The sequence below is a fragment of the Enhydra lutris genome, unplaced genomic scaffold, assembly GCF_002288905.1.
Source record: "Enhydra lutris kenyoni isolate GAN:26980312 unplaced genomic scaffold, ASM228890v2 scaffoldscaffold9, whole genome shotgun sequence".
Lineage (NCBI taxonomy): Eukaryota > Metazoa > Chordata > Mammalia > Carnivora > Mustelidae > Enhydra > Enhydra lutris.
The window spans coordinates 30,382,387-30,403,255 of record NW_019154093.1 but is presented as its reverse complement, the minus strand read 5'-3'; the positions used below and the strand labels follow the sequence as shown (position 1 = coordinate 30,403,255).

The window sequence follows — 20,869 nt, the reverse complement described above, 5'->3', positions numbered from 1 at the left end:
TTATTTATTTGAGAGAGAGAGAGATAGTGAGAGAGAGCATGAGCAGGGAGCAAGGAGAGGGAGAAGCAGAGGCTCGATCCCACGATCCTAGGATCATGACCTGAGCTGAAGGGAGATACTTAACCAACTGATCCACCCAGGCACCCCTATTATTATATCTTACAAACTTTTATAGGCATAAAATGAAATGATACCATCAGGGCCACCAGAGGGACATACCTCAATTAAGATGAGTAACACTGTTATTCTCTATTGTTGGAAATTTAAGTCATTTAAAACAAAAAAGGTGAATGACATCTTTTATATGGTCCATTGTGTACATTAAGTGGTTATATTGGTCAGACTTCAATGGTAAGAGAAGGATGTCTCATAAATTGATGTACCAAAAACTGCTAACTTTTTCCATTCAGATTATGAATATAGCTAAGTACAGAACTCTATCAGATATCCAATGGAGCTTACAGAACATAGAATTCAACACAAATATTAAATTGGGATGAGAAAGTAGCTACAACAACCTAGCTGTTTATAGAATAAAAGAAGCAAGAAGAATTTCTTAGAGAGGCAATTAAGGAGGAGATGACAGGCACTAAATACCTAGAAGAAATTTTACAGCAAATTTTGGACTTAAAAAATGTTAATGGCAATTTTGTAACAGGAATAAGAGAATTAATATCTGAATCTAAATTTCAATAGAGAGAGTTAACTCCTTAGGAAAATGAGTTTTTCTAAATAGAGAAGAAAATAAGAACATACAATCAGTGTTAGGTAACTAATCCTCAGGCAAGGGTCAGATCTTTTGAAAAGTGGCAAAAAATTTAGACACTCCTCCAGAGAATATATGAAGGTAGCCAATGAGCATATGCAAAATTGCTCAACTTTTCCTAATAATAATAATTAGAAAAATGTATATCAAAACCACAATAAGATATACTACTCTGCACCTTAAAAAAAAACAAAAACAAAAACAGAAAACAGTTATTGGGGCACCGGGGTGGCTCAGTGGGTTAAAGCCTCTGCCTTCGGCTCAGGTCATGATCTCGGGGTCCTGGGATCGAGCCCCACATTGGGCTCTCTGCTCAGCAGGGAGCGTGTTTCCCCCCTTCTCTCTGCCTGCCTCTCTGCCTACTTGTGATTTCTCTCTTTCTCAAATAAATAAATAAAATATTTTTTAAAAAAAGAAAGAAAGAAAACAGGTATTGGCAGGCATGTGGAAAATTTGGAAAATTTGTGCACTATGGGTGGGAATATAAAATGGTGCAACTACTGTAGAACTAAGACAGTGGTTCCCCCCCAAAATTAAACAGAGACTTGCCATATGGATCTAGCAATTTAACTTTTGGGTATATACACCAAAAAATTTAAAAAATAATCATTTGAATTATACCTTTCTGATCATTTACTTAAATCCAGTCATTAATCATTTACTAATCACTGGCATTTATACCAGTGCTTGCGGCAGTATTATTCACAGTAGCCAGAGGTAGAAATAATCCAGATGTTCATCGACTGATGAATGGTTAAACAGACTTGAATACACACACACACACACACACACACACACACAGTGGAATATTATTCAGCCTTAAAAAGGGAGAAAATTCCAAAACTTGCTACAATGTGGATGAACCTGGAAGGCATTGTGCTAAATGAAATAAGCCTCACACAAGAAGACAAACACTCTATGATTCCACTTAAATGAGGTACCTAAAGTCATCATAATTCTTAGAGAAAGAAAGTAGGACTATGGCTGTTTGCCAGGGGAATGAGAGAAGGGGAGAATGGATAGTTACTGTTTAATAGGGACAGACTTTCAATCTGGGAAGAATGGAAAAGTTCTGCAGATGGATGGTGATAATGGCTGTACAATAATGCAAGCATATTTAATGCTACTGGAACTGTAAGCCTAGAAATGGTTAAAGTGGTAAATTTTACGCACAGTAGCCCCTCCTTATCTGTGGGAGATATACATCCCAAGACTCTCAGTGGATGCCTGAAACCAAGGATAGAACCAAACCCTGTATATACTATTTTTAACTCTATATACATAACTATGATAAGGTTTAATTTATAAATTAGGCACAGTAAGAGATTAACCACAATAACTGATAATGAGAACAATTATACTGTAATAGGAGTTGTATAAATGTGGTCTCTTTTGCTCTCAAAATATCTTAATATACTGTACTCACCCTTCTTTTTATGATGATGATGTGAGATTATAAAATGCCTAAGTGGTAAGATGTAGTGAGGTGAATGATGCAGGCATGTGTTAGGCTACGGCTGCTTCCAGACCTTGGCTGAACACAGGTAACTGAAATTGTGGAAGTGAAACCAGAGAAAGGGGTGGGGTGCAGGGACAGAAGGGGCTACTGTAATGTGTATCTTACTACAAGTAAAAATAACCAGATCTAGAAATCTTGATGGTTTTATCCTTCAACTAAAATGGAATAAGGATAAGGGAGTAGTAGAGAAAGGTAAATCTAAGTAGTTGGGTAGTATTTGCACTCTACAAATATAGATATATCTGTAGCCCAAAATGGGTATTATAATGAAGGCAGAAGTGATAATGTTACTCGACCCTTCTGGAAGGCACTCTCTAAAGGAGTACTGAGAATTACATATTTTGTAAGGTATTCAAATGTTTTAACAATCTACCCAAGGCTTGTAATATTAGATAATAAATTTTCATCACACGAGTACCCTTCTGACAGGAGGGCAAATAAAGATTCAAGTCCATCCTGATCTTATGTGTGTAACTGTTACAGAGAATTAGACCACTCTATCAAAAATATGCCACTCTGGCATAAAGATTATTCTGAGAGGACAAAAAAAGAGAAACAGCACAAACAGAAAAGCTATCTTCCCGTGACTGTTAATCATCAAAGATGAATCTAGATTTTTTCTAGCCCAGAGATGGCAGCAAGAGGAACATATTAACAAACCTAACTAAAAAAAGCCCTTATCTTCGATCAATTTCCCCCTTATAATTACCTTCCTGCAGCTGTGACCCTAAAACCTAAACTCCTCTTCCTTTGTCTTGTCACTTCTCAATAAATGTATCGTTCTTTGTTAAGAAGCTATATGAGCCCAAGCTCTAACCACCCCTTTGAGTTACTCATCACTGAGTTTGTACTGCATGAGTGCATGCCACACTAGTTAATAAATTGTCTTTTTTTTTTTTTAAAGATTATTTATTTATTTATTTGACAGAGAGAAATCACAAGTAGGCAGAGAGGCAGGCAGAGAGAAAGGAGGAAGCAGGCTCCCCGCTGAGCAGAGAGCCCGATGTGGGGCTCAATCCCAGGACCCTGGGATCATGACCTGAGCTGAAGGCAGAGGCTTTAACCCATTGAGCCACCCAGGTGCCCTAATAAATTGTCTTTCTTTTGTTAATCTTTCATCAGCTTAATTTCCAAGGCCCCAGCCAAAGAACCAATGAGGGTAGAGGAAAAACTTTCCTCCTTTACACTGCCATCATTGTGGAGTTCAGGAAAGGAGGAAAAGAATGCCCAAAACAAGAAGATATAATTATTTAAAGAAAATAAAATATTGTGCAGACAAGACATATTAGGGCTGAAAGTAATTTTTTTAAAGAGAGAGTGTATAAGTTGGAGGGGAGGGGAGGAGCAGAGGAAGAGGGAGAGAGAAAGAATCCCAAACAGGCTCCTGACATGGAGCCCCATGTGGGACTCAATCTCACAACCCTGAGATCATGACCTGAGCCAAAACCAAGAGTTGCACATTTAACCGACTAAGCCACCCAGGCACCACTGGGGTGGAAACAAGTTTAATCAGTGCCGTTTTAGAGAGCTTATAGGTCACCTCACAGAATCAGAAATAGAAAATAAAAAGAAAGAAGCTAGGAAATTTAACACAGATTTAGTAATTAGGATGCATGTCTTTCAAATTGTGAGCAATGAATGTTGTTATAAACAAGCTTTTTAAAATAGCACTTTAACAAACAATAGAGTAAATGGTTATATAGTGAAGATCATCACTATGCACTTACAAAAGGAATTTTAAGCCTATTGTTATGCAAATGAGTACTTGAGATCAGGAAAAAATTCTGACTGATAGTATGGATTCAAAAATTACTGTATCTCAAACAACCTAGATGAAAATTAAGATGATATATTCCAAAAACTGTATTAAATGAGGGGAAGGTGCTTCTAGTGATAATGTATTTATGGACATAAATATGCACTGAAGCCATCTGAACACAATTATGTCATTAAATGTGAGAACAGGCAAAAAATTTAACATTTGGGAGTTTAAAAAATGTTACTGCTTAAATTTATAAAGTAAATACTGTGAATGTACCTGTGACTATTTAGTCTAGAACCCTAAAAGTTTATATACTAAAACTGGCCTCTACTTCAGGTTGCCTTATATTTGGGTAAATAGAAAATTTTCTTTTTGTAGATGAAAGGCACAACAAGTGAGTATTTATGAATATTCACTAATCTGTGATTAGAATTTGCTCTATATAACTGAATATTCTGTTTGGGTTCGAGTACTTACAGATACAGGAATGGGACTGGCAAGGAAAGAAAGCACCAATGTCAATGGCAACACACCAGGTGATTCTCTGTCACCTCTGCCCATATCCAGGCATTATTCACATAATCCCAAAACATCTGTTCTCTGGTAGATTGCCCACAGTCCGCTAATCCTCTTGCGTTCCATTAAGCACAGCTTCTATAGCACCTTGCATAGAAGAAGAACCCATAGCATTTGCAAAAGGGGGGAAAGAAGGATAGGTCTGAGGAAGGAGAGAGCAAAGAAACTAGCTCTATGGGCCCTCTGAGAGAGAAAAGAAAAGCATGCTCCCTACAGCACTGCAAGAAAGTTGCTGATCTCAGTGTGGGGAGTACTGCACTGTATCTAAACATACTGCTAAATGACCTTGTAAAAAAATACCCCTAGGAGCTCCTACGTGAGTCAGCTGGTTAAGCGTCCAACTCTTGATTTCAGTTCAGGTCATGATCACAAGGTCGCGAGATCAAGCCCCATGTTGGGCTCTGCACTCGTCACGGAGCCTGCTGGATTCTCTCTCTCCTTCTCCCTCTGTCCCTATACACTCTCTCTCCCTCTCTTAAAAAAACAAAACAAAACAAAAACAAAACAAAACACCTCTATATAATAATTTTCTTGTCATTTCCCTGGAAGTTAATCTGGGTCATAAAATGAACAAACAAATCTAAAACATTAAAAATGCCCCTAATGAATATTTCCAATTGGTGACCACTTAACCCTAATTTTATAAAAATAAAGTTTATTGGTGATCCCCATAGCAAGGGCAAACCTACTGAAATATAATGCTTTCCTGCCAAGTTGAAAATAGGCAATAACACAAACATAAAGATAATTTTTAAGAGTTCAGAGACCTTCTATTTAGTATCATATATAACACAGAAAACAGTGTGGATAAACAAGACATAAACAATATCTTGAGTCAATTTTGCCTTGATTTTCCTTGATAAATATAATACACAATATGAGAAATATGGAGCCCTGTCTCTCTGAGGGAACAAAAAAAAAAAATCACAAATGGCAAAAGAACTCTTCTTTGAAATGGATAATCTGGAGAAACACATCATTAAAAAAACAAAAACAAAACAAAACAACAAGGCAAAACCCCACTATAAACCACCATAAAAGGCACCTGCAGCTTACTGACTCTTACCAGGAGTTGTGTAATACAGAAAAGATGAGTTTATACTTAGTTCAGCATTACACTATGTGGTACATCTTGGAAAAATGATTAATTACAAAAGTTATATTTTCCATTACATTTGGTTCTTTTGAAAGTTACATGACTTTGGAACAGGGGTTGGGAGGCAAGGAAAGGAGGAGGGAAGTGGAAGAGCCGTTCTCATCCCTTACCATGTTTTCCGTGCTGTAGCCGTACTGCTGCGCCTCCGGGGAGTACAGACTCACCATGGATCTTGCTCCCCGAAGCTCAGGCGGTTCACTATCATGCAACCACTGGGTGCCAAAGTGAAGTTCCTTCACAGAGGGAACAGGAGCAGCCTCTTGAAGGTGTGATGAGGGATACAAGTCCATGGACTGCAAGGGATCTTGATATAGCTCATAATCGTCATCAACAAGCATCTCTCTTTCTTCCCCCATCTCCTGCAATCTAGGAATCAGAAATTCATGCATCTCCCAGGCCTCATTGCTGTGATCTATCTCTTTCTGTTGGGACTGAAAAGCCTTTCCCAAATTGAGGAATGGTTCATCTACAAGTTCTTCTTTATAATAGGGTTCATCTCTAAATTCCTGTAAATAAAAGTTGCAAAAATTATTTTTTTTTGCAGTGGCACTCTACGGGGATTCGCTAGGAAGTTAACCCCTGACAGAACCTCAGTGACTATATTCCTCGCCCAGGCACAGTTACCTGGAACGGCTCTCCATTACAAAGGAGGAGAAGTAAGTGCTCCCTCCCACACAACCCTCAACGCAAAGAAAGGGACAAACAGTAAAAGGCAGCAATCTGCCCTCGGCAAGGTGAATGACTATTCCAAAAGGTCTTGTTACACATTAACCACCTGAAAATTCTCAATCAGAAATAGGAATTTTGTTAACCTGCTGCACTGAACATTTGGCTCATACATCTTATACAGAAGTAGTACATAAACACGGACACACATCACATCTAAGAAAGCAAAGATTTAAAAAGTCAGGATTTTCAAGCTTATGTAAAAAATTATCAAAAAGCAGTATCTATAAAGATATGAGACGTATGTCCCAACTACCTTGAGTATGACTATTTTATAATATGCCCTGATACAGAAATGTTTATTTAATTTAATTTATTTGACAGAAATCACAAGTAGGTAGAGAGGCAGGCTCCCCGCCAAGCAGAGAGCCCAATGTGGGGCTCAATCCCAGGACCCTGAGACCATGACCTGAGCCGAAGGCAGAGGCTTAACCCACCGAGCCACCCAGACACCCCCAGAAATATGTTTTTTCAACTGTACTGAAATTATATGGCAAAAAGGAATGAATATAGTATGCTTTTTAATTAATTTATATTTCACGACTTAGAAGTACATACAACTGAAACTAGTCATACATGTGCAGAAACTTTGCTGAGTTCCTAGGTAATGCCTGAGGAATGTATGGATTTGCACAGCCTCTAATATAACCCTGGGGATCCTGAAGAGTGCTAAGCACAAGGAGGCTCAATTCCTCTTGAGAGATCAATGACATTTCCTACAGACCCCTATTCACTAAATATTACCAAATGCAAATTCATGGAATGAATCTACTACTTCCCACCTTTAAATTATTATAGTGTATCAAATATTGCAAGCCAGCTAATTTTTTTACAGGTGTGTTTACAGGGTATATTTGAAAATGTCATACACTTATGAAATTTTAACAAAAAATGTCTAAACTAAAAAAAAAACCCACAATGTATAGTACAGAAATAAATATCAGCTTGAGGCACTGTCAATAAATTATGCAAAGACTATCACCAGACGGTTGTTATCAGGTAAGGCAATACCATACTCTACCTTCAAAGAGCAAAATAACCACAATTCATATTCAGAATAAAAAAGGAAAAGCTTCAAAATACACTTCCTAAAATTAAAGCGGAAAGAAAGGTTTGACTAAATAACTCTTCTATAGGAAGTATTCGGTAAGAAGTCCTTTAGTATAGCTCTGTTTTCTACAGCATTTTAAATGCATGCCTATTTTCAAACATTGTGTTCTCTCCTCAAAATTTTAAGAGTTTATCTGTAGTATAAAATAAGGTATGTTTGTGCTTTGAAAATGCCTTATATCTGGCCTATGTCATTTATGAAGCCACTGAGATACAAGAGGAAAACAGTTCATTTAAAAAAAAAAAAAAAAAAAAAAAAAAAGGCGGGACGCTAGGTGGCTCAGTCCTTAAGTGTCTGCCTAAGGCTCAGGTTATGGTCCCAGGGTCCTGGAATGGAGCCCCGTGTTTGGCTCCCTACTCAGCTAGAAGCCTTACTCTTCCTCTGCCACTCTCCCTGTTTGTGTTCCCTCTCTCACTGGCAAATAAGTAAGTAAAATCTTTTTAAAAAATCAAAAAATAAAATAAAATAAATAAAAAAGAGGATCATTTAATTTATATCTCTTTAGCCAAGAGTGAGAACAAGCTTTTGTCTTCTTTATAGAAATGTTAGCTCACAGCAAACCATTCGAATATGAAACTGATTTACTAAATACCTTGGGTGCTTCAAGTATCAAAGATGAATTTATGTCATGAATTGTTTCCAAAAGTTCAGTCTTGTCTTCATCGTTGTTTGAATGTAAAATATGACTTTCTTCCTCTTTATCATCTTCCTGAAACCAGAAACAATTTTATTTTTTTGAAAGATTTTATTTATTAATTTGAGAGAGAGAGCGCGCGCGCATGAGAGAGCAAGGGGGGGAGGCGGTGGAATGCAAGAGGGAGGAGCAGACTCCCTGCTGAGTAGGGTGTCTGCAGGGCTCAATTCCAGGACCTTGGGATCATGACCTGAGCCAAAGGCTGAGGCTCAACTAACAGCCACCCAGGCACCCCTGGAAAAAAAATATTTATTTATTTATTTATTTATTTATTTATTAGCACAATTGTAGAGATGTTTTTGTCAACACGAAGCTATCTTTTACCGAGATATAAATGACACATAACATTATACAACATAATAATTAGATGTATGTATATATTGCAAAGTTGTAATAAATTTAATTGTATCTAAAACTTTCGAATATACAATATGGTCTTGCTAACCAAAGTGATCATGGTGTACATTACCAGGACATATTTATCTTATGACTGGAAGTTTGCACCTTTTGACGACTTTCATCCATTTTATCCACCCCTTCCCACCTCTGGCTACTATAGGAAGAACTCTAATAATCAAGAAAATACTCTTGAACTCTCTTCAGATTAATTCTCATCTTTCCATTAAGTGCAAGGACACAATAAAACTTACACAAATTGTTTCATGAGAACAAACTTTTCTTTAATAATTAAAAAGAACTCCATATTTGTGTCAAAGCTTCTCATTTTTTCTTTTTAAGTATTCCTAAAAGTACATGCAAAAGAATGAAACTGGACCATTTTCTTTCACCATATACAAAAATAAACTCAAAACGGATTAAAGACTTAAATGTGAGACCTGAAACCATAAAAATCCTTGAAGAAAGCATAAGCAGTGATCTCTCTGACATCAGTTGTAGGAACATTTTTCTAGATATGTCTCCTCAGGCAAGGAAATTAAAGCAAAAATAAACAATCAGGGCTACATCAAAATAAAAAGTTTGTGCACAGCAAGAGAAACAATCAATGAAACTAAAAGCCAGCTACAGAATACGAGAAGGTATTACAAATGACATATCCAGTAAAGGGTTAGTACCCAAAATACATAAAGAACTGATACAACTCAACACCCCAAAAAAATCCAGTTAAATAATCCAATTGAAAAATGGGCAGAAGACAGGAACAGACAGAAGACATACAGATGGCCAGAAATAAGATGTGATCTAGTAATTCCACTATTGAGTATTTACTCAAAGAATAAGAAAACACTAATTTGAAAAGATACATGCACCTTTATGTTTATTAGAACATATTTACAATAGCCAAATTTGGAAATAAGCAGCTCAAATGTCCATCAATAGATGAATGGATAAGGAAGATGTGTTGTATAAATAATGGACTGTTATTCAGCCATTAAAAAAAATGAAATCTTGCCATTTACAACATGGATGGAGCTAGAGAATATAATACTAAATGTAATAAGTCAGTCAGAGAAAGGTAAATACCAAACGATCTCATCACTCATACGTGGAATTAAGAAACAAAACAAATAAGCAAAGGAAAAAAAAGACAAACCAAGAAATATACTTTTTTTTTTAACGATTTTTATTTATTTATTTGACAGAGAAAGCGAGCGAGCAAGCATAAGCAGGGGGAGCAGCAGGCAGGGGAGAAGCTGGCTCCCCACCGAGTAAAAAGTCTGATAGGGGGCTCGATCCCAGAATCCTGGGATCATGACCCTATCCAAAGGCAGATGCTTAATCAACTGAGCCATCCAGGTGCCCTGAAACAGACTCTTAACTATAGAGGACAAATTGATGATTACCAGGATGGGGGGAGGTGGTGGATGGAGGAACAGATGAAGGGCACTTACCGTGATGAAAAATTAATAGATAGATAGAGAAATAGATAAATAAGTAAATAAATAAACTTTTTAAAAAGAAAATTCAACAGAAGTACAAATTAGAGTTTCACATGTTTGTCAGATATAAGATCAAATTACCAAGTCAGTATCATTACCTCTACTTCAGCAATAGCTAGTTTGAAAATATAACAGAAAATAAGACATTACTCACAAAGGAGGGGTAAAAGCAGTAAATTATCTCAGAATTAAACTAAAAAAGACTGTAGGGCACATTTAAGGAGAAAAGAGTAAAAGAAGATCTGACTAAACAGAAACATACTATGTGGGGGGGAAAGTATTCCTTAAATTCAAAAACATACCAAAAAAGGAACTTAGTATTAAAAAATATCGTATGGGGCACCTCGGTGGCTCAGTTGTTAAACGTCTGCCTTCGGCTCAGGTCATGATCCCAGGGTCCTGGCACTAAGCCCTGCATTGGGCTCCCTGCTCAGTGGGGAGTCTGCGTCTCCCTCTCTCTCTCTTCTGCCCCCCCTGCTTCTGCTCCCTCTCTGTCAAATAAATAAAATCTTAAAGAAAAAAAAAAGAAGAAGAAGACTTATCAGTATAGGGGCACTTCTGTGGCTCAGCTGGCTGAGCATCCAACTCTTGGTTTTGGCTCAGGTCATCATCTCAGGGTCATAGGACTGAGCCCCATATAGGGCTCTGTGCTTGGTATGGCATAGGCTTGAGATTCTCTCCCTCCCTATCTGCCCATCTTCCCACTCACACTCTCACACTCTCTCTCGCTAATAAATAAATAAAATCTTTTCTAAAAAAAGAAATGTAAAAAAAAAAAAAAAGGAAAAAAAGAAATGTATCAGTATATACAGGATAATACCAAAATATTTAACAAAGGTACAGTACAGTCACTTGCCATCTGAAAAGTTTCAGCCATCCTGGTGTCTACCAGCTCAATAGCAGTCCTAGGTCAGAACATAGCTACCATTTATGAAGTCCTAACTCTAAATCACGATCCATGGTAAACACTTCATATGCTTTGTCTCAACTTAATTTTCACAGCAATCCAAGTCAGGGCTTTATATTTTGTATTTATATAAAAATAGTGGCAAAATATATATATATACTTATGACACTATGTGCCAGACATTGGTTTAAACATTTTAAATATTCAATTTAGTACATTCATTAGCATATTAATATACATTCTAAAAAGTAGGTAGTCTTATTAACCCTAGTTTACAGATGAGCAAAAAATTACATAACTAATCAGTTACACACCCAGAATTGGAACTATCCAGCTTTATGGTCTGGGATCTCAACTATGTCATGCAGTCCCCACATTATAGACAAGGAAGTGGGAGCTGATGAGGTTAAAGAACTGGCCCATGGACACACAACCTTGCAAATCACAGAACTAAGCAGAAACTCACAGCTGTCTGGCTCAAGAACTCCATCGCCAGCTCTGACCTATTAGTTCCAAAGATACAATGCAGTTTTTAAAGTCAGTTCATTCGTTTTTCTGGATCTGGTGTATTTGAGATGAATTTGTAGAAATGAGAAGATAAACCCCATTCATGATTAACATGAAAATATATAATATGAAACACATTATATAGACAATGTATAACAATATAATACTTGACTTAATAAAAAAATTCGTGTTCTCCTAACTTTTATATATTCATAGTCTTTCTGGCCCAAGATGACTTTGGGCCACCTTCTTCACAGTCTCTTCCCTACTTCTGCAGAGGACTAAGTGAATGCTCATTACGTGATAAGGTAAGTGGCCACCAAGTGGGCTACCAGAGAGACTGAGATCTTAATGAAGATCTATATGTATCACTATTTACAGCTCATGAGCAAACAGTTTTGCTAAAGGTACTCGGAAATTAAAGAAGGAATTAATGGTAATTCCATTTATTTTTTTTAAAGATTTTATTTATTTATTTGACAGAAAGAGAGTGTGTCCACAAGTGGCCAGAGCAGCAGGCAGAGAGAAAGGAAGAAGCAAGCTCTCCGCTGAGCAGGGGATCTGAAGTGGGACTCAATCCCAGGACCTTGGGACGATAACCTGAGCTGAAGACAACAGCTTAACTGACTAAGCCACTCTGGCACCCCTCCACTAAGAATCTTTTAGAGTCCTAAAAGTGACCTTTGTCTTCATCCCTTTTGTGGCTTCCCACTCCCCTACTCACAAAGAGGAGCCTAGGCAAAGGTCCACCTCACAATTACGACGTTCGAAAACCCTCTCAGAATGCGGCTCTGATATCCTGAAGTCTCTTCAGCTCTCCCTCCACCAGAAATAGCCCAGGAATCTGCACCCAGGCAGTAACGAAGCTCTGATTTCTGTACCACCTGACACATCCCTCAAGTGCTTCAGAGTAAAGTCATGCTGTTTAAGGCCTCCAGGACATAAATAGTTTGGGAGCCCAAACTCTGGCAGCCCAAGTAACCGGGCAAGTACTCATCAGGGAAAATCGAGACAACAACCCCCTACCCCTGCCACAACCAAGAAGATGAGATCTCCATAAAGACATCAAGTTCCTCCCTGCAAATGAATTTGTCCAGAAATCAAACTAGGCAACTCCTGGTGTCTCGTGTTGGCTATGGCAACACCCATACACCAAATATAGAAGACAAAGTCAAGAACTTTGATTAGCTATGTGCTATACTCCATTTTGAAATATTTAGAGTGTCTGATAGTATAACATACCGGCATCTTTATGGGGAATTCATGAAGGCCATGTTGAGGATCCCCAACACATAAATACTACATGTAATACAGGAGCTATCTCTATCTATATATCTATACCTACATATCTGTAAATGAAGATATTTATCTATATTTACCTATACATATGGACATGTGTGGTATGTTAACATATTCATATAGCTTATTAATATATTTCATAGAAAAAAACAATCTTAGAGTTAAGAAAGATTTTAGGAGTCCTCTAGTCTTGGTCAGTCTTTTCAGAGATGAAAAAATGGGCTCAGAGAAGAAAGGTAGTATAATGATGATCAAATTACTAGGACAGGGGCGCCTGGGTGGCTCAGTCATTAAGCGTCTGCCTTTGGCTCAGGTCAGGATCCCAGGGTCCTGGGACTGAGTCCCGCATCAGATGCCCTGCTCAGCGGGGAGCCTGCTTCTCCCTCTCCCACTCCCCCTGCTTGTGTTCCCTCTCTCACTGTGTCTATCAAATAAATAAAATCTTTAAAAAAAAAAATTACTAGGACAACGTTTCTCAAAGTGTGAAATTCTTCATCAGAATTATAGGGGTAATTCACTGAAGAGGCAGATCCCTCAACAGCACATCCCAATGACTAGATGAGAATCTCTGAGGGTGAACTCCCAGGTTATCCTCATGTATATTACATATCTTTGCATTGAAACCTACTGGGCTGACTCATAGGAAACGTAGAAACGGAGTCTAGGTTTCTTAAAATCCAGTTTAACACTTTACTAAGACCATCTCTCTGTTTCCAGAAGGGCTGACTACAAACTAAACTCACAACAAGTTAAATATACAGCACTGTGGTCTGAAGCCCCCTGAGTTTATACCCCAACTCTGTCCCTTACTAGCTACATCACTGAGGATAAGCTGCTCAACTCTCTGTGTCCTGATGGCCTCATCTGTAATCTCTTCAAGTTGCCAGGAGGATTAAACTAGTTAATACATGTAAAAGTTTTAAAATACTGAAATACAATAAGCACTCAAGAATATCTTCATACTGCTTGCAAATTATCATCAAGTATTTTGTTGCACTGGGGAACCTCAGAAGCACCCTAATTGTAATATAGCCCTTAGTCATAAACACTAATCTGACCTGGTACATAAGGATAAGCAGTAAGAGAACTTCAAGATGACCTGACCACACGGAGTTCTAGATGCTAGGGGTTATTAAGGCACTTTGATGGGCAGAAGAGCATATTCAAATCCCATTGCCTATAGTTAAAACAATATAGTTAACTGGATTTTAACTTATCATGCCATCTCAACATCATTTCCAAGTGAAAGTTAAAATGCATAGACTTTTGAAGTTTACATCATAAGGAATATGATGAGAACGTGCAGATCTGTGCTAATATTATGAAGATAAAGATAGCAGTAAAAGCTAAAGGACTAGCAACATTAGTAGCTACTATTTATATAACAATGTGCACACGCTTAATCTTTAGTCCCCAAAATCTTATGAGATAGGTATTACGTTTCTAACTTTTTAAGTCAAGGACCTAAGAAACTTCTCTTAGGACACAGAGAGAATAAGCTGTGGAAGAGGGATTCGAAATTGGTGTATTTGTCTCCAAAATCCATGTTCTTAAGTATTACACTATGATCATGTCCTATATTAACAACATTGAACACTTACCACCAAGGGCTTACAGATGCCGAGGCGTACAATGCCTGGCGGCACAGCTTTCAACACGTCCACAGCTTCGGCAAGTGTGGTGTTTTCCAAACAGTATTCATTAACTGAGACCAGGCGGTCCCCAGGTAATAGCTCTCCCCCTCTTTCTGCAACACCATCTGCCACCAGGGAACGGATCACAATCACTGATCTTGTGGGATCTAAAGGGTCCTAAGGATCAAGCCAAGAAGAAAGGTAAGTCAGTTTCTGAAAACGCATAGACTCATGAATCTGATTTCACTAGTTACAGTAAGTATCCAGCATTCTGGGGATATTCTTCCAAAGAGGTCAAAAATCTATTACAGTATCACTCTATACATCCACACAAATATCATTTTATATCAAGGCAGAAACATCATCTTAACAATTTCAGCTATGTGTCTGAGGGTTCAATACCTACAAATTTCTTTTTTGAACTTTCAGTGACCGGTATTTTATTGGGCCACAAGAAGTCTGATGACAGCTGAACAAGACTCTCTGATATCCTCATGCACATTCATATTATAGGCCAAAGACAAGTCTGCTCTTGGGCAATAAGTAGGCTCTAAGAGAAGGAACTACGGTAAATGAAACTTCACTTTTTATGTATTCCACCAGTATAAAATCCTCATGCTAAATCAAAGAAGTTCAAAAAAGATATGGAATCCATGGAATATTCCACTGTATGAAAAAAGGAGCTTAAAAATAACACAGCTACAATTCATAACATATAAATTGTAACATGGTATAGGGACCCCTTGGTGAGAACTATTCTGATACAAGAAAATAAGCATCACTTCATGAACAAAACCAATGTGAAAATAATTCTGATCCACTGGAAAGGCCCCATTTTTCTTTTTATTTAGCAGCCCGAAAGATAATGTTGACATTCAATAAATGCATTTGATTAATAAGAACAAATTTATAGTCCATTATATTTTATTTTGTTGGACACTGATATATAGTACTATGTGTCAGGCTCTATTTTAAGTGCTTTACTTAACACTTGTCTATGTTTCTACAGATGAGGGAACTGAGGCTCAGAAAGTTAAGGAAACTTGCCAAGATTACCCATCTGGTAAGTGGCAGAGCTAGGATTCAGATCCAACCAGGCTGGTTCCCAAGTCCTTCCTCTTAACTACCATGCTCTGCTACTTGTTCCACATTAAAATAATGGTACAACTACTAAACCTCAAACTTAATAAGGGAGAGAAAAAAAATCATCAGACCCCAGGTGAAATACTTGTTTTTATTTTGTTCCTACTGTTTCATTACGTACATACTGTTCCATAAAGGCAAGGTGTAGTAACATGAGATTCTACTACTGTTGAACCCTTCCTGACAAATGAGAGACCAACGACCATGTTTTATGTTAGAATCAGAAGACTTTGTAATTAACAAAATGAGAATCTGCCAAGTTCCAGGCTGTCAGTTTGAAGTGGCTGATGGTTCTTTTGAGTTTTCTGATACACTTTCATAGACCTCTGTGTTTTAGACATCAAGGTTCATTTTCAAGTACTATATGGAATTTTAACCAAATATATATAAATCAAAAAAAGCGACACAGCTAATTCCTTGAAAAATGCCTTCAAACGTAACTTATCTTACTCTCCTTAACCTTGCTTCTTGCTCCAAGGTCAAGAGATTCTTGATATATCTCTAACATGCTCTGATGTATAACACCTCATATTCAGGAAGAGGATGGAAAGTAAAAATAGTCAGGAGTACTCAGTAACAAAGTATAGTGTCGAACTATAATTACACCAATATTTTCAAGTAGAGGGAGCTATTGCATAGGAAGAGAAAAGAAAAGAACAAAAAAAAAAGTACAGTGGTATATCAGCAGGCAATCAGCACAGATATAAAAGAGCTGTCTATTTTGTCACCGGCAACCATGAATCACAACACACTTTTCATTCTGAAATATGAAACCATTACATTTTAAGTTTGACACACTAATAAATAAGCTGTACAATTATGTCCTTCATTTAGGATGTCAGTTTGTGATGAAAGGCTTTTTTATTAGGGGGGAAGGGAAACTACATAATAGCATATTCCCCTCATGAAATGCACAGAAAGCAACTAGCATTACTTCATATTAATAATTACTAAACTTTCCCAGAGAAAATTGCAACAGTAAAATATACCAAAAGCAAATAAATGATTTCACCAGCTTGGTACAAGCAATCTCTGCAGTTTCATGGAACACCAAATCAAAAAGCACTATTTTTACCCCAACTAGATGAATAGGTTTTCAAAATGCAACCAGCTGAAATGATAATTAGAAACATTTCAAAGAAAGATTAACCGGGCAATAACAAATGGAACGATTAATAGATTTCCCTTATTACAAAAAAGTCACAGTAAGCATTCATTTATACAAAGTACAGTCTTCTTTTGGACCTTAAACTATACCAGGTGTGCTTGCTTACTAAAATTTATTCAGGCTTAGACCTCTAGTTATTCTCAACACTAAGTCTAATCTACCACCCCTTTTCCTAGAGGAGAGAACTCAAGGGCCGCTCCTTTGTCAAAAAAAAAAAAAAAGGACAAACCATCCACTTCTGAAGATGCTCCATTATGTATAATCACTATTTCATTTTCTGTGATGACTTTTCTGATGGTGTGATTTCTCAGGTAGCTGAATGAAGCTGCTTTAATGAGGAACAGTCATTTCCTTTCATCCTCATCATAGGTAGTAGCTGCCCTATGGAAAAAGAACAGCTACTGCCTACTGGGATGACAGCTATTCTTTTTTTTTTTTTTTAAGGCAAAACCCTACTTTTTTTTTTAGTTTTTTAAAATTATTATTTTTGCTTATTTGCCTTTTTATTTTTCTATTATCATATAATGTATTATTTGTTTTACGGGTACAGGTCTGTGATTCATCAGTCTTACACAATTCACAGCACTCACCATAGCACATATCCTCCCCAAAGTACATCACCCAGCCACCCATCCGACTGCTATTCTTGGGGCTTTGATGCATAAAAAAATGCTGAAAAACCAGCCTGATTTAGGCTCTTCGTCATCAGGAAGGTCTGTTTTCTGAAAATGTAGCCCACAATAGCATATACATGTTGTAGCAAACAAAATGTTAAGACGATATTTCTTAAGACCTCTACCCAACTGCGAGACCCCATGCAGATTTTTTTTAAGTCCCCATCAGTTTTTATCACCTTTTATCACAATTTTAATACCTCTAATTCTTACTGTTTTATGGTAAATAACACTGCAAGGAACATTGTTTTCCAGATTCAACATTGTTTTAGACTAAGCAGTCAACAGAGGGCACTAAAGACTAATCACAGAACACAAGAAACAGCATCTTTCACTATGCTAGCCATTCTCTTCCGAAAGATTTTTCCTTGTTTATTCAAAAGGCTTATATTATTATTCACATTATAACAGCATTCCCTATGTTTGCCTCAACTCAACCGTTTATGAAAGTTGCTCCCTACAGCTCTTAAAAATATTATTGAACTCTAACAATCAATTAAGAACTGCTAACCTCCCTCAGACACCAGACCAGAACACAGGAGATCTGACTTGAATTCTTCTCACTACTCAGCTATGAAATCCTGAAAACCCAATTAACTGCTCTGTCTCACAAGTGAATACAATCACTGTACCTGCTTGAAGAAAAGTGCACATAAGAATTTTTAAGGTTTGCTGAAGTGACATTCATGTTTGATATTATAAACACAGGATGTTTCCATATAGGGAAAATCCAAGTTGACAGAGTCCTCTCCTCCCATAAGCGAGTGGCATTACCATATACCCAAGCATTCAGTTAATTCCTCTCCCCTCACCCCTCCACTGAGCTGCTAGCTGAAGCATGTCAATTTGATCTTCTATCTTTTCCATCTGACCTTTCTCTCCATTTCTGCTGCCACTACCTTGGTTTAGCTTCTCATTATTTCTTGCCTAGGCAACTGCTAATCTCCCCATCTCTGCTCTTGCCCTCTTCAGTCTATTTTCCACAGAGATAAAGGAATAATCTTCAAAAATAAAAATGTGGCGCTCCTGGGTGGCTCAGTCAGTTAAGCGTCTACTCTTGATTTTGGCTCAGGTCATGATCTCAGGGTCGTGAGATCGAGCCCTGCCTGAGGCTCTGCACTGGGCATGGAGCCTTCTTAAGATTCTCTCTCTCTTCCTCTCCAGTGCCCACTCCCCCACCCCTCTGCTCACACGCATGCTCTCTCTCTCTCTCTCTAAAAAAATAAAAATTGGGCACCTGGGTGGCTCAGTCAGTTAAATGAATGACTCTTGATTTTAGCTCAGATAATGATCTCTGGGTCCCCGGATCCTGACACTCCATGCTCAGCACAAAGTCTGCTTGGGATTCTTTCTCCTTCTCCCTCTGCACCTCCCCCTCTCACACTCTCCCTCTCTCAAATAAATTAATCTTTAAAAAAATAACAAAATTAATAAAAATTCTAAAAAATAAAAATAAAAATGCAATTACAATTTTTTCTCTGTTTGCAACACTTCAGCAACACCCAATTGCCTTCAGGATCAAGTCTTAACTGCTTGGTAGAGCAATTCCCTCAGATCTGAGTCTAAACTCCCCCTGCTCTCTCCTTATGTACCACTGCCCACCCCTGTTTGCCCCACACATTGTCCCAACAATACAGAACTACTGAAATCCAAGGATTGTGAAATGCTTTGATGTGCTTCCTGACATCCTACAAACCATTCCACCTACCAGGAATACTTTTTCCCTGTCCCAATGCCACATCTCTCCATGTTTGCCACCAGAGTCAGATCCAATGTGTTCCCATTGGATGGAGAAGCCTTCCCTAGAAGCCTTCCCTGACTCCCCAAAGCTGACTCACGAACTTTCTACTCTGTGATACCCCTAAATCCAAAAGAGGACTTCCACAGAGCGTTTGTCATAATATAGTTTTCCTTACTGTCCTGTACCTCCAGAATAAACTAGGTCCTCCTCCTACATGTACCCACCGCACCCTGCATTTTCTCTATTATAACACTTTTGACATTTTACAGAAATTATTTTAACTGTCTTTCCTACTAAAAATAAGCTTCACGAGAGCAAAGGTATGTTTGCTTATTTGCTGCTTTACTTCTAGGACCTAACTGTAGTGACTGCCATATGGAAGGTACTCAATAGTAGTTGAAATATTGAAGGACTGAAACTATTTGGTTTCTCTCTCCTCACTAGACTGTTAAGTACATCAAAGGCAAAGGACACATCCCATCATAGATGAATAAGAACAGCAGCACTTACTGAGTTCTTGCCGTGCCAGGAATGTTCTAGAAACCTTACTTATTAGAATTCATTTAACCTTCAAACCACCATGAAGGTACCATTATTAACCCTACTTTTAAGATGAGAAAACTAAGAGGAAAATTAACCAAGGCACACAGCTGATAAATGGCAGAGCCAGAATTTAAACCAGTTGGTTAAGTTCCAGAGTTTACGTTCTTAGCCTTTAAGTGATGCAGTTTCTCTATCTTCAGGTATTTGCCAAATGAATTAATATTGAAAGCAGGCAAACTGACAGAAGATATATTTATTGCCTTGCCAAAGTGTGCAAACTGAGTCCCTTACTTATCCCTTACTTATCACACTGGTTTATATTTCAGTACCTAGCTGATGAAGTTAGCACAGAATGTGTAGCATGGCTGTATGTACAAATCAAACATGCATTTGTTTGCCAAATTTTAATCTATATATGTGTTCTTGAGAATCCATTCATTTGGTGAGCTAATCTAACCTGTAACACCTTTACATGAACAGTTACAAACACGTGACAGTAATTATGCCCAAACAGATGGGCACAATTTCCAAAGTCTCTGTGGTGTCTATAAAATGTAGTACATGAATATCTGTGTACATTCCCACAGGTCAAAGAGCTCAGAGTTCACATAAACTAAGGCAAGATGCAGGGGCATCACTGGGGGCAGAATGGTGGTTCAGCTGAAATGTAAGCTCTGTGAGAGATATATCAACCTAAAGGCGTGGGGAGCTCTGGCCATGAAGCTGCTCCATAGGTAAAACCACAAATCCATGGAAGCAAATATAGCAAGCTCAGTGGAAATGCATGGAGGAAGAAATGTTACATAAAGAGGAGACAGAAGAAATGAATAAGAATAGTGGTCACATTTAATAAAATTGGCAGGGCATCTGTAAGAGCTATTTTTTTTTTTTAAGATTTTATTTATTTATTTGACAGAGAGAGATCACAAGCAGGCAGAGAGGCAGGCAGAGAGAGAGGAGGAAGCAGGCTCCCTGCTGAGCAGAGAGCCCGATGCGGGGCTCGATCCCAGGACTCTGAGATCATGACCTGAGCCGAAGGCAGCGG

The 20,869-nt window shown here is 37.9% G+C and overlaps 1 protein-coding gene across 1 annotated transcript in view; it reads right to left on the bottom strand.

The window, feature by feature from the left end:
- LOC111142889 (PATJ, crumbs cell polarity complex component) overlaps nt 1-20,869 on the bottom strand; it is a 372,385-nt gene that overhangs the window by 257,586 nt on the left and 93,930 nt on the right. Inside the window, exons 17-19 of the mRNA XM_022496281.1 lie at nt 14,523-14,732; nt 8,209-8,325; nt 5,890-6,285 (exon numbers count right to left, since the gene is read on the bottom strand). Coding sequence (XP_022351989.1) covers nt 5,890-6,285; nt 8,209-8,325; nt 14,523-14,732 — 723 coding nt within the window. The remainder of the gene's footprint in view (nt 1-5,889; nt 6,286-8,208; nt 8,326-14,522; nt 14,733-20,869) is intronic.